Source organism: Calidris pugnax, unplaced genomic scaffold (genome assembly GCF_001431845.1).
Source record: "Calidris pugnax isolate Ruff unplaced genomic scaffold, ASM143184v1 scaffold31, whole genome shotgun sequence".
Taxonomy (NCBI): Eukaryota; Metazoa; Chordata; class Aves; order Charadriiformes; family Scolopacidae; genus Calidris; species Calidris pugnax.
The window spans coordinates 8,659,220-8,674,168 of record NW_015090786.1 but is presented as its reverse complement, the minus strand read 5'-3'; the positions used below and the strand labels follow the sequence as shown (position 1 = coordinate 8,674,168).

The window sequence follows — 14,949 nt, the reverse complement described above, 5'->3', positions numbered from 1 at the left end:
GAGCAGGGGGGGGTTCGCCGAGTTTTAATCAACTTTTCTGCTGTTTACAATTTATTAAGCCGTTGTCTACCCGGGTGGGAGCGCGGCAGCTGCCTTTAAAACAGGGTTCGCTAATAAATATTGCCTTTGCACACCCCGCACCTCGATGTTCTTCTCGCCCCCAAATCGTTTCGCGAAGGGCTGGATGTGCCAGAGGCTTTTCTTCTACCCCCCCCACCTCCCCCTGGCAAGTAGGAGCTGCGACTTAGTTGCCCAGGCGAAGCCTTGCCTCGCCCCGCAGTCCCCAAGTCCTGCCATCCCATTTTGGGGTGGTTTGGTTCGGGTTTTGGGGGTTTTTTTTGGTTCCTGCCCTGTTTTCCCCGTTGGCGAATACAAGCCCTGCCTTTTTGGCTCCATCCTCCGTCTTGGAGGGAGCCTCGATTTTCATCTCTGTGAGCGCAAAGTTGCGAGGAGGAGCGTTGGAAACGCAGCGAGGGGTGCCTGTAATTAAACTAATTCGCGGAGCGCTGGGTTAGCCCCGGGTTCCTAATTTGAGACTGAACTCAAGTCGCTCCCCCCCCCTCCCTTCTTCGAGGGATCAATTCTGGTCAGTCCGGAGAGCCCGGCGAAGCAGTTCGTAGCCGAAATGCAGAATTACTTTACAATTAAATCGTGTCCCTACATAAAAAAGAAGGTTCACGATTTGCATTTCCATGTAAAGCCTCTATGCAGAAAAAAAAAAAAAAAGTATAGAAAGGAGAAACTGAAAACGTTCAGACTTTAAAAAAATCACACACACAAAAAAATTCATTATCCTGACCCCAATTTCATTGCCTAAAATATACTGCCCAAAAAGATAGAAGCATCAGTTATGCTCACCATCTAGTGCCTGGGGATATGGCGTCTTAATGAACATTTCTTTGAATTCGGGTGAAAAATGCGTTTGTCAATTCAAGTGGACAAAGAAAAGAATTAACTGCTATAAAAGAGGGAGGGAGATCAGAATGTGTTTTCCTTGTCAATATATGCCACACATTAGATCACATTTAGGACATTTCGGTGCCATTCCCTCCCTCCCTCCAAGAAAAACCCCTCAAGTTGCCTTTAATTTATTCCAAAACCGTACAATACAGCCCTGTTTAAGATCGGTTTTCCAATATTTCATAACCAAATGGTATACCTGGCTTTAGAGAAAGCCAATTATCTTAAGATATACTGAGGTTATTCTAATCCTTATATTCATACTGTTACCAAGCTTTTCTATTTTTCCATCTACATTTAATCACTTCTAAAAGCTGTATTTTTTTCCTGCCTTCTGTGCTCCTCCTCTATACCAGAAACAGTGACAACCCCGGGCATATATTAAAAATGTGTTGGGGTGGTGGTTTTTTTTGTACATTAATACCATTTTATTTTAACTGGAGAACGACCAGATAAATACTGTCGTTAATACAATCAGCATGGGAAATAAGATTCTGTAAACTCTCTGAAAGAGTAAATTTTTTAATTTTATTTTTTTTTTTAATTCCCTCCTTTGGGGGCCGCCTCTGTTTTTCTCAACAGGAGACTTTGTTGTAATTAAAGCAGAGAAAACTGGACAGCAGCAAAAAACATCTGACTTGTGGCTCTTAAAAGCAGTTTTTTGTAGTATGTACCACCCCCCAGTGGGCAAAAAAACTCTGTAGTAAACTCACAGCAAGCTTTAATCTTCGGAAATAAAGTGTATATATTTTACGACAAGAACAAAATCAAGATGCGTTTTTGGGGTTTGGGGGGTTTTTTGTTTTTTCTTTTCTTCTTTTTTCATTTTTCCTTCGTAACCACTAGCTAAAAGTTGAAAGATATTATGTAAGGCGATGGTGACTAATCAAAGCAATTGCTGGAGTTTGCAAACTTTGCCTTGCAATTATTTGAAGTGGCTTCAGTTGGTAGATGGCCATCTTTGTCTCCTTCTAGCAGGAACCCTGGATGCTAATGGCTAGTTAATTTTGAAGGTTTTTTTCCTTAATCACTTCAAAGCAAAGGAATGTGTAGAAGAATTAATCTGTGATTGCTTGCATTTATTTTTAATAAGGGACCAAAAAAATCACTTAGGGCAGGCATCTTGAAAGCGTTCAGTAAATATATTACATCATCACAAACTCTGTTCTTCCTTTCATAAGCTGTAAGAATTCAAGCAATCTTACAGCTTCGCATTTCTTAAAGTCTTACATTTTAAGGAGCAGATTTAGTCATCAGGAGATGAGCAAAGGACTGGTTTAAAAGGGAAAGAAGCGAAACTACTGAAACTTTATCCAGTGTTTCAGTAATATTATTACATGCCTGACATTTTGTGCCAGGAACTCCCTATCAGGTACAATTCCACCTAAACTTGTCAGAAGTGGGGGGAAAAAAAATTAGATTTTACCTTGAAACAATGGCAGCATTTGTTCTCTATTCTTTTAAGCACGGGCGAGTTACCTCAGCAGCAGCTCTCAAAAGAAAACCTAGAAGCCATAATTGGCTAAACTCAAAGAGCACTAAAACACCAAACAAAAAGGCATTGCAAAAACACTCCCCCTCAAAGTGCTTTTTTTAACGTGCAACCTTTGCAGAAGTAGAGTAGTCAAAACAAGAGAGTGAGGGGGGAACAGCGTTAATAGTCTGGAGCTTTTCAACCCAGCATCTTCAAAACCAGGCAAGGTTTTAGAAGTAAACTTCAGAAGAGAACAACTCTTAGTTCATTTCCATCCTCTACAGCAAATACTGGTTTGGCTCAGCTTAGGCGTGGAGAGTCAAGCTTTTACTCGGGATCCATTTCTAAGGCAGATTCACTTGCATTTGAGGGAAGATCACATTAAAATTTGCATTTTTTTAAGACACTTCAGTTAGAACTAGGAAGACAAAAGCAATGTTATATTCAACAAGAAGAGGGGGGGGAAGCACATTTTCTACCAGTAAATAAAACCTTTTCCCACTGAAGAAGACCCCCAAATTTCACCAAAACACGGAGCTACAACCTGACTGAAGGGCTCACTCTCACTTTTAACAAAATCCTTTGCATTCTTTCCCCCTTGGAAAGCCAGCTAGAGGACCTTCTGCTTGCCTAGCACCAAACAAAAGACTGGGGCACCTTCCTGAAATATGATGATCGTGGAAATTGCAGCTCCTAGACAGGGTGCTTAGAAAGCATTTTGCTGTCACTATCAACTAACCCTGAGTAATACACTTAAAGAAAACAAAGTATGGGCATTGTTTTAAGTGTAGATTAGCACCGTGGAACTTTTTCTTAAAAAAAAAAAAAGTTGGTGAAGTTATTTAAGAGGCAGCATGACCTTTGTAAGCGAAACTTGCAATACAGGCAGTAGACAGACTTCCCAACTATTTTAAAAGATGATAAGCACATTTTATGGTCCTGATACATTTCAGATTATAAACAAATACAGAGGTTGTTCTGGAATGTAGGTACACTGATAAAGCAAAATTTGTTAGGCTTATCAAATATGTATATTCTAATGTTAACTTTACACTCTTTTTATTTATAACCTAAAAATAATGAGCTGTTTCCCTTCCCCCTGTTACTTTGATGGTTAGAAAGAAGCCACTGAACTACCAGATTTCCTGCTAGAGAACACAGAGGTAGATTAGAAATTCAAATAAGCATTGTGTGACCTCGAGTGAGGCAGGTCTTGATTTTATTCATGTTTTATCACAGCTTGGAAAGAAAAAAAACCCACAAACCTCTTTGGCACTGTTTTGAGAAAAACTCCCAACTTTTCAAATATACCAATTTTTTTTTCCCTGTTGCCTGCCTACAGGGCAGGGAGTACAGCTGGACTTCTAGTAAATAAGTCATCTTATAGTAAATATAATGTTTTTTTTATATTGTAATGTCAGTATGTTTTTCTTGTATAGTACAAATTACTTTGAATTTTTTAAAATAAGGTGTCCCCCTGCCTAGCTGTACCACGGTGATAAGTACACGCACGAGGCTCATGCATTACTGCTATCTGTAGTAATACACTTGCTTACACAATGTCCCAGGAAAAGTAATTTAACCAAGCAGTTCAGCAAAGTTCAGGAAAACATTCAACACGGAATAAAGATAAGCAAAAAAGCTGCTCTTCACTTGCTCCAATGTTACCTTTGTTACCAAAAAAAAAAAATTTAAAAAAATCATTTTTGCATTTAAAAATGAGTTTTAGCACCTACTTTCTAAAATCTGCTCTGTTCAGAAGCAACGGCTTCTTTCAAAACCATGTGTCCATGAAGCCTCCCAATTTGATGTTGCAGAAACCTGGACACAGTGTCTGTACCAGTGGGGGTCACTTTTCTTTTCATCCTGCCGGATCAGCTATAATGACTTGATGTCAGGGAATATTTAGAGACAGCTCAAGAAGGGGAAAGTTTGAGCATGGCAGCAGGATTCCCTTCTTCTCTCTAGACAGATCACTGGAGCCTTTGATATGCAAAAACATTGTTTTCAGCTATGGCTTCAGATATAAAAGGGAAGTGCGAGATATCAAACAATCAAGACCTGAAGAAAACTATTCTAAGTTTAGAAAAGGGAGTGGGGGGTATAGTCTTAATCCACATTTTTGAAACAGTGTCGTCTTCTCCAAAGAGACCTGCTTTTCTTTTTGTCTCTCTTGTTTTCATGTAATTTTGAGAGAAGGGATAAAAAAAAAAAAAATTCCAAGAACTTAATGAGCTTTAGTGCTTTCATTTTAATCCTACACATTACTGCTATTATAATAGCGGCAATAAATGAAGGGATGACTATCAAATGGAGCAAAGAGGAAGCAGTTTATATGCTAGAAAGGTACAACAAATGAACCTACTTTCTCATATATGCATATATGTAATGTATGCATACTAGAGCCTCTGTTCTGCTTAATACTAACATGTTTTTTACAGCTCTAAAAGTTCTTGAGAAGATTTATGATTTTTTTTTTTTAGGAAGTACTTAAAAGTTATTGTAGCTTTCAAAGGCCTATTTAAGAAATTTATATTCCTACTTCAAAATATACTTGCAGAAAATACCCTCTATCACAGCTTCACATTAGTTTCTAAGAGATACCATTTTTTTTTCTACAGCTGTTAAGCAACTGTTTTAAGTTTCAGGAACAGAGCCTGGATTTCTTTCCCCAAACACGTCAGTAATACAGCCCAGGAAATCCAGACACTGCAAGAATATGGAGCCTTTTTGTTCCATTTTATACTGATTGCATAACTTATACAAATTACATAAGTTGCCAAAAAATATACATTCCCTTATATTCTAAAATGTGGCCACGCAAACTGAGTTTTCACTTTAAATAAAGCATACGTTAAAATACTTATTTATGCTATAGTGGAGAGTCTCTCATTTTAAGTTGTTCTTTGCATTACACAACTGCTGAAACCAGATGCAAACCCAAAGCTCAGATGAGCATGAAAGCAGCATCAGGAGAGAAAAGGCTTTCCCCATTCCCTCACCAGACAGTCACACCGTCTCTAAAGTGGGGGGCTTTTTTATTACTATTTTTTATTTAATGATCAACATTTTTTCTCTGTTAAAGAGCAGTATAATTTGTATCTATGTCAATAATTTTGTATCACTGCATATTTCCTGCTGCTACAGGAGGCGTTGCTGATCTATTTCATGATGGAGGTGCTTCAAATTGCAAAAAAAAACAGTTACAAACCAGAGACTGTTTCTGTTGAGGTCTAATATTTTATGAAGGACCAGAAGCAGCCGTAGTAAAGCCCATGGGAAGGGAGCTAAGGAAGCATTACTCAGCACGCTGGTTTTTCCAGCGTTTCAGGATCCTGCTCAGTTCTCTGGACATCGTACAGTCATGAAAGGGAGAAGCAAGTGAAGGATTTTTGTAATTTCAGATTTAACCGTTTCTATTTCAGACAGACACTACCCACATGCTCTTGGGAAACACAGGCTTGGTCTCTAAGTGGATACTTTCTGCAGTAGTGATATGAAGTAGCCCAAATTAAAAATACCATTCAAAAATAGCCAGATAGAGTTCTTCAAGAAATAGGAACAGTCAAGACTGAAAATATTTTTTAAATTAGAAAAATCAGTTTAAATGCTAATCAAAACACCAGTTCCACTGTGCAAAGTGGCAAATACAACAGCTTAAAAGTTCTGACCTCAAATGGAGCACATTTCATGGAGAAAACCCACAGATGTTTCTGTTATCAAAGAGTTGATAGAGATGCCTAGTTAGTCCCCAATTCAGAATCAGCATGTTGCAAATGTGAAATATTAATACAGTATTTTAGCAAAACCTTTCCCCCTTTCATCCAGTAACTACTGAAGGGTAATTAGCTCCTTTTACATTTAAAACCGAGGAGAGGATCATCATTTACTTCAGTTTAGCAAGAACACAAAGCAAGCAATCATTTTGGTCTCCTCCAAGGAGGCAGAACTGGCATTTGTAATCAGGTGGGAAACATCATTTACAAATATTTTGTTACTGTCTGTCACTTCACGATCACCTTATTTTCTGCTGAAAGAATGAAAAATATAGTTCTTGCAAAAATGCAGTAACATGAGACTAAACAGCAAAACATTTTCTTGAAGAGCTCTGTATTTTGCTGAAATACCAATATTTTGGGAAAACCAAGTCGTGTATACAACTAGCATAGCACAATTTATATAAGGAATGCAACATAACTGAATAGTGGTCTCCACCAATTGTTATTAATTTCAATTTTTTTGTTTGTTTTTACTTTTGCAGGAAATAAAGTGTTCAAGGAGAGCTTTAAAAAGGGAGTTTTCTGGGAAGGAAATAATTTTTTTGTGGCTTTTTAAATGAAGAAAACCATCTGAATTGCCTAACATTTCTACAGTAGAGTAACTTGCGTTCTTGCAGCGCAGGAGGAATTCTCTCCTGCATTACAAATCTGGAGGAAGCCTTAAAAAGTGAGAGTGGGAAAATGGTTCTCTCAAAGAGGCGCGGATGTATCAGGATGTAGCTACTGTACAAAGTTGATACTTGGATAATTCCAGACAGGAAAAAGCATCCCTGTTCCTGACCTCCTGAAGAGGCTGCCATCCTTCAAGTCTCAGCATAATGAATAGTTTCCATCACGCAGCGCTGAAGTTACCACCTCCAACTACTCCGCTGCACAGAAGAGTTTGTAAGAGTTACAAAGAAAGTGATTCCTGCTAAAGGCATTAAACCAAACAAAAGGGGCTCTTCATTCACAGACTTTACACGAGGACAAAAATAGAGGGAAGCCGAAGCTTTTCTGCGCCCGGGCCTGGTGTGCTTATGTACCATGATAAATCTTGGTTGGAATGCTCATTGAGTACCGTGCCAGGAGCCAGGAAACACACACCACCGAGAAGGAGCGTCTGAGTAAACACCAGGGAGAAAAACACAGCTCCATGGAGTAAAGCATAAGAGTGACTCGCAAGAAAGACATTCCTTCACTGGATATCCTCAAGCACAAAACTTACTCATACCTTTAAATACGGTAGGATCAATATTAATTCATTTTCCTTTTTGTGCCTCAGAGAATAAAGTTCAATTAATATATGAACCCACAAGAGAAAAGGTCATGACACTGCTTAATGCATAGGCCATCTTGCAGAAGTTCTCACAACCCTAATTACAATGGTAATTGAATTATGTTGTCTTAAAAGCTATAAAAATGCTAATTACCTGAGCTCAACGTACAAACACACTACCAAGGCAAAGTACAATTTCAGTCTCAAGAGTTAATTTATATTATCCTTACCCTACACAGTTCGACCTAATAAGATGGGAAAATGTGGTTAAACCTGCCAAATAGTCTCTTATTAGTGTACTGCTTAGTGAGAAGACTTTTGAGAATGACAAATATTTAAACATGAAATTAAGCATGTAATGAAATACTCCATCCAGTCAACTAGAAAGCCATGGCTCTATCAGCTCCTTCAGGTTGTTGGCTACCTACCAGTTATAACATTCACCTTTCTAAACGTTCCAGTTCAAAACCCAAGAAAAGTAGGCTGCAGTGTTTGTAAGATACACAACGTGACATTGAGCACTTGGAAAAACTTGGGGAAAAAAGTCCTTAGCTGGCCTTTGATCTTTTGTCTGCATTTTATACTCTGCCATTAAGGACTTTTTTGAACCTCCAAAATAGCTACCACTAAACTTGTGGGTTTGGTAAGGGGTTTATAGTTCACTTAAGGGCTCCTGGCTAGTTAGCTGGCTTAGGAATTACTTCTTATCTTTCAGATATAGAATGATTTACTTGAACTCTGGTGTGACTTCAGCTCTGTACTTATCTGGTATCTGCGAACAAAGATTGTCTCTCACATGAAGTGTGAAGGAATCCTTAGAAAGAGCCTTCTTGCTTAAGCAAAACAAGTCACAGACATACTCGATTATATTATTTTCAACTACTATGCAGAGTAACCTATTAACTTAATTGAACTAGTACAAGAAGTAGGACAATTGCTGATGTAAGGAAAAAAGTAATATGTGTCTATGAGCTTGAATTTTAGTTGAATATGTGTATTTCAGATGTCTTCTGTAATGTTGAAGTTGAATTTTCATTGCAGTTTCTTCACTGATGATCTGGATAATTCTGTTTGTTTGGTTTTTTTAGATTGTTGAAGATCAGAACTGTATACAAATCTCATCATTCCTGACCATGATTAGTGTAACCTGGAGCATCTTCCTAGTTTGGACTAAAATAGGGCTGTTGCTTGACATGGCACCTTATTCTGTTAGTGCCAAACCATGCCCTTCAGTATGTCGCTGTGATATGGGTTTCATATATTGTAATGATCGCGATTTGACATCTATTCCTACAGGAATCCCAGAGGATGCTACTACCCTCTTCCTTCAGAACAATCAAATAAATAATGCTGGGATTCCTTCAGAACTGAAGAACTTGCTTAGGGTGGAAAGAATATATTTATACCACAACAGCCTAGATGAATTCCCCACTAACCTCCCTAAGTACGTTAAGGAACTGCATTTGCAGGAGAATAATATAAGGACCATTACTTATGATTCACTTTCACAAATTCCTTATCTGGAAGAACTGCATTTGGATGATAATTCTGTTTCCGCTGTTAGCATTGAGGATGGAGCTTTCCGGGACAACATCTATCTCAGACTTCTTTTTCTCTCCCGAAATCACCTTAGCACCATTCCCTGGGGTTTGCCTAAAACGATAGAAGAGCTACGCTTGGATGATAATCGTATTTCCACGATTTCAGAGCTGTCCCTTCAAGACCTTACAAATCTAAAACGCCTTGTTTTAGACGGAAATCTTCTAAATAATCATGGATTAGGGGACAAAGTCTTCATGAATCTAGTCAATCTTACAGAACTGTCATTGGTCCGCAATTCGCTCACAGCCGCACCGGTAAATTTGCCGGGAACAAACCTAAGAAAGCTTTATCTTCAAGAAAATCACATCAACCGTGTGCCACCCAATGCTTTCTCTTACTTAAGGCAGTTGTATCGACTAGATATGTCCAATAACAATCTCAGCAATTTACCTCAGGGTGTCTTTGATGATCTGGACAACATAACTCAACTTTTTCTTCGCAACAACCCTTGGCACTGCGGGTGCAAAATGAAATGGGTACGCGACTGGTTACAGTCATTGCCTTTAAAAGTTAATGTACGTGGACTGATGTGCCAGGCACCAGAAAAAGTACGCGGAATGGCTATCAAAGACCTCAATGCGGAAGTATTTGATTGTAAGGATGATGGCATGATAAGCACCATCCAAATCACTACCGCGGTACCAAACACGTTATACCCGGCCCAGGGACACTGGCCGGTTTCTGTGACCAAACAACCAGACATCAAGACTCCCAACCTAAATAAGAACTACAGAACCACAGCGAGCCCGGTACGCAAAATCATTACAATATTTGTGAAATCCGTAAGCACGGAGACTATTCACATCTCCTGGAAAGTTGCACTACCCATGACTGCTTTAAGACTGAGCTGGCTCAAGATGGGTCACAGCCCTGCCTTTGGATCTATAACTGAAACAATCGTTACGGGCGACAGGAACGACTATTTGCTCACGGCTCTCGAACCAGAATCGCCATACCGTGTATGCATGGTTCCCATGGAAACCAGCAACATCTATCTCTCCGACGAAACACCCGAATGCATCGAGACCGAGACGGCACCCCTTAAGATGTACAACCCTACCACGACCCTCAACCGGGAGCAGGAGAAAGAACCTTACAAAAACTCTAGCTTGCCCTTGGCGGCCATCATCGGCGGCGCGGTGGCGCTGGTGGCCATCGCGCTGCTGGCCCTGGTCTGCTGGTACGTCCACAGAAACGGGTCCCTCTTCTCCCGGAACTGCGCCTACAGCAAGGGACGCCGGAGAAAAGATGACTATGCCGAAGCGGGAACCAAGAAGGATAACTCCATCCTAGAAATCAGGGAGACTTCTTTCCAGATGATACCAATAACCAACGACCAAGTGTCCAAGGAGGAATTTGTAATACACACCATTTTCCCACCCAACGGCATGAATCTGTACAAGAACAGCCACAGTGAAAGCAGTAGTAACAGGAGCTACAGAGACAGTGGTATTCCAGATTCAGATCATTCACACTCATGATACTGAAGGACACGAAAGACTGGTTTGGGTTTTGTTGGGTTTTTTGGTTTTGTTTTGTTTTTTAAAGAAAACGAGAAAAGACTGACTTAACGGTTGCTGTTCTACTGCAAAACACTGGATTAAAAGACTGACAAAGCAATGTACTGTACATTTGCCATATAATTTATATTTAAGAACTTTTTATTAAAAGTTTCAAATTTCAGGCTACTGCTGCGATTAATGTAGTGGGGATACCTGACCACAATTCTATATTTTAGTATTTTTTAGTAATTTGTACTGTATTTTCCTTGCTAATATTGAAGTTACAGACCATTTAACTTTTGTGTTCTACTGAGTAAGATGACTTGTTGACTGTGAAAGTGAATTTTCTTGCCGTGTTGAGCAGTCAGAACATTCATCTGAGATCCTTGTAAGTGTAAGCACAGGCCATTTTTCACTTTGGTATCAATAAAATAATGTTGAACCTGGCAAATCAGGAAGATCAAGAAGTGGTTGCAAAAACTCACAGAACTTTTAATGTTGGGTCTATTAAACCTGTAAACCACAATATTCAATAAACAAAAATGTGTGTAGTAATGGGCAATATCAGCTGTCTGGATATATCCATTCAACAATGGTGAAATCCAACTTAAATGAAAATAATCAATGGCACGCATGAGACTGACGCTGTTGACACGTGTAAAAAAAAATTGATCCCTGGAAGAAAGCATAGCCAAATTCCTAAAAAGGAATTTCTAAAAATGTGCTAGGTTCTATAAATGAAGGGGGTAGAGGCAGTTTAGGGATAGATTCCTGGTTATCAAAACCAGCTGTCTACTTAATACAGAGAAAACAGCAATGGATGGTCACAGACATTTGGGAGGCAAGGGCAGGAGGACAGCAACACCACTTAGAAACTGCTTGGTGCCGAAAAAAGGGTTGAAAGTGCAGTTTCATAAGAAAAAAGAGCAGGAGAAAAACCCCAGGTAATATAAGCAAGGTCTCAAAAACTGTAGTCATGAGGTAGAGAGACAATTGGGGAATACAGCTATTTTAAAATGTATACTGAGTGCACAGGTATGTGTTCAGTACCGCCATTGCAGTCAGGAATACTGCCCATTACTGTCACAGTTTTCCAGAAATTCCTTGATAAATCTGTAAGGTAACATGTTTCTTTCTGCCTTCCTACTGAACTATGACCTATCTGATGTTTAAAACCCCAAACCACTCTTTGTTGCCATTATCATTTGTTTCTTCAACTAAAAACCAAAGTGCTTTGTACGCCCTTTGGCCAGTCTTGTATGTGCCTTGATCCAACGCTACATGTATCAAGCTTTTAAAAACTAAAAAAAGGAAAAAAAAATAATAAAATACCCACTTTTTCATATGTAACTTAACTATGAAAAATACTGGTCTTATTGATGAATAAAGCTGAAAAATTAGCTTAAAATATCGCTGCACCTCTGCAGTGCACTGATAGGAAACCCACTCAGAAGCTACTAGTTTTCAGGTCATGAGCTTCACCTTCTTCTTTGTTCAACTTGACAGTATCACACTTGCAGGCTTTATTTATTATTAATTAGCTGGAAAACAAGTTTTCACAACTTTGAAGTGTGTGAACAATGAAAGGGAGGGAAGGCATGGAGTTACAACCCTCTGAGATATTTGCTGTTGGAAAAAAGCTCGTAAGAAGAAAAATACTTTGTATTTTGGAGAACATATCAGACAAGAAGGAATCTATACCAAATGCAATTCAATTTTAAGAGAATTTTAGCAGTGCTTGGCCTGTTTCCCTAAGAGTGGTAAAGGATGAAGGACAAACACCGAGACTGATGGTTTCAGTAGCCAGCCTGCAAACAATTCTCCTACCAGGCACCCAACTGCACAGACCCCAAACTTTCAGTAACCTGCAGCTCTTTTCATTCTCGCTTTCCAGATGCGCCCAGGGAAGCTCCTCTCCAGACTCCCTGTGCCACAGTACTATTTCCTCAGCCTCACCTTCAAAAACGCCTCCTGCAGTTCCTGAGCAGTGGAGGGGTCCCAGCCGGAGGAGCAGCGCTGTGCTTTTCTACCAGCCTTGCACAGATCACGTCTTCTCCTTCACATGGAGCACTGATGGATCCTCAACACCAAGAGTAACAGGAAGGGGCACGTTATGCCAAACAGCTATGTGCTCAGCTCAGTGTGATGCACCAAGACAGACTGTTTTGCTCTGTTTTCCCATAAGGTACAAATCTAGGGAAGGGTAAGGAAAGCCAAGCATGGGGAGCCTCATCACATTCTTGTGCAAAAGGCTTCTCGAGCAGTAAGTGGGAAAGGAAAACCAACACAGATGGAGAAGATGGACCTGTTTTCCATCTCAGCTGGCATATAGGGACCCCTTATATCAGAGATACATCTAATGGCTGGGTGGCCAGCAGTAGGTTACTGGTTCTTTGCAATCAGTTCTCCAATAACAAAATTAAATAGGTTTTTCTGATTTTCAAGCTATTTACATGAAAAGCTCTCTCAGTTGATTTCAAATTTGTATTGTGAAAAGGGTAAAAGAACACCCACTGTGTACTCTCCCATGCCTCTTGTGAAGCACCTCAGCTAGAGGTAGCCTGGAAACGGTACATAACATCTACTGTGCATCTTGGGTGATGCCGTTCAAAGGTCATAGGTCCTATTAAAAAGTTGCCACTTGAGGAGGAGATAATTGTATGTGAATATTAAGTATGAGGACTTGTCATGCAAAATTTATGTACTGAGACACAAACCCAAAGCAACTTTAGCAGGTTGGCCCAGTCACTGCCAGTTCACCTCCACCAGAAAGAGGGTGGGCAAGCGATTCAGTCATCTGCAGAGAACCAAGCCAGGTCTGCAGATGTCCCTACTGCGATTGATGTCCATGGGAAAAAATAGCACACCACGCATACAAGACCTTCCTCAGCAACTTCTATGCAACGTGCATAGTATTAAAATGTGCTAACTTGGCAAGTGAAACATCAATTTTAAACTAGACTCTTGATTATTTTTTTTTCTTTTGATATTTATACAAATTTCTGTTCGGCTCCATGTCATGCCCATCTCTTCAAGACTTCCCATAGTCCTACTTATCATCGTGCTGCAGTTATAGCATGCAATGCTCTCTAGCACCATCCATAAATCCATTCTATTAGACAGTTATATACATAGGCAAATCGGATTACTACACTGAGCAGTTTACTCAACACATCAAAATAACATTAATCCACATTAAACTTATCTCAAATAATTTTTAATTCCATGTTATTTCTGTGTGCTGTTCAATATTTAATTGTGGAGCAAGGAGTGGAATTTTTTTCAGTGTTGCCTAAACCTCCACGCAGAGTTAATTAAATCGGCATCCTCCATATTAAAATACTATGCCATGTATCTTTTACATTTCTTTACTATTATCCTTTTTTTTAATATTTGTATTGGTATCCTGAATTGCTCACAGTTCTGTTTTAACCTGAAAGCTGACTCCAAAAAAACCCTGGTACTTTGAAAACCATATTAATTTTGTCTACATATTAATTTTGATATATTAATTTTGTCTAATTTCGGTACCTTCCAGAACTAAATTTGCTTCATTTATAAGCTATTATTTCATAGCTTTGTACAACAGCCTGGAATGCAACAACTGTTGGGGTTTTCTTTTTTTTCTTCTGGCTTTAACAGTACCAATATCAAAGTATTATGGTCTTGGAACACAGTTACCATTTCTTCTGCTAATGCACTAGCAAGCATGCAAGCTATATTGTGCCAACGCTGTACATATTGAATGTAGAGCAGCAAATGCAATAAAGCAAAAAGTAATAAAGCCTTATTTGCTATTAAAATAATTTACTGATGACATAACGCACTAAAGCACATATATAGACTTCTCTGCTAAGTAAGAGGATACAGTTTTGCATATTCACCTGCAGCTGAAGTTGGAAAAGATCTTCAAACGTGAGCTGGCAGGTGCCATCTGCCTGGATTTACCCAAACCGTGTTTGTTTGGGATATTTTTGGATTAAACCAAAATTTGCACAGATAACCCTGTGCAAACCAAAAACACCTTAACCTTGCTTCCAAGTCCATATAGGCACCCTAACCGTTTAGTGTTTTGGCATCACCTTGGGCCTGGTCTGTGTTTAACTTTCCCCACTGCCACCAGAAAGACAACCAAAGCTTCAAGCCACAAGCCAGCACTTACCACCAGTGAATTTTTATTTTTTTTTAAGAAAGGACAAAGTTATTCCGGACTGGGGAGTTTCTTCTTGCAAACTAGCCAGGAGTGGTTTAACCAGAAAGGAAAACCCATTGACTGAATTCAGATGTGAAAGTTTTATACTTGAAAGCATAGTTTTTTTTCCTTTGCAAGTGAATTTCATTTTGGGGGCGGTGGAGAGGTCCCACCCTTATGAG

At 39.4% G+C, this 14,949-nt stretch overlaps 2 protein-coding genes across 6 annotated transcripts in view; one reads left to right on the top strand and one right to left on the bottom strand.

Moving 5' to 3' along the window:
• The window catches only part of FLRT3 (fibronectin leucine rich transmembrane protein 3), a 13,597-nt gene extending 1,672 nt beyond the window's left edge, over window positions 1-11,925 (top strand). Inside the window, exons 2-3 of the mRNA XM_014966419.1 lie at window positions 6,696-7,437; window positions 8,560-11,925. Of these exons, the coding sequence (XP_014821905.1) occupies window positions 8,605-10,554 (1,950 nt within the window). The 5' untranslated portion in view covers window positions 6,696-7,437; window positions 8,560-8,604 and the 3' untranslated portion in view covers window positions 10,555-11,925. The remainder of the gene's footprint in view (window positions 1-6,695; window positions 7,438-8,559) is intronic.
• The window catches only part of MACROD2 (MACRO domain containing 2), an 897,605-nt gene that overhangs the window by 781,532 nt on the left and 101,124 nt on the right, over window positions 1-14,949 (bottom strand). The window lies entirely within an intron of this gene.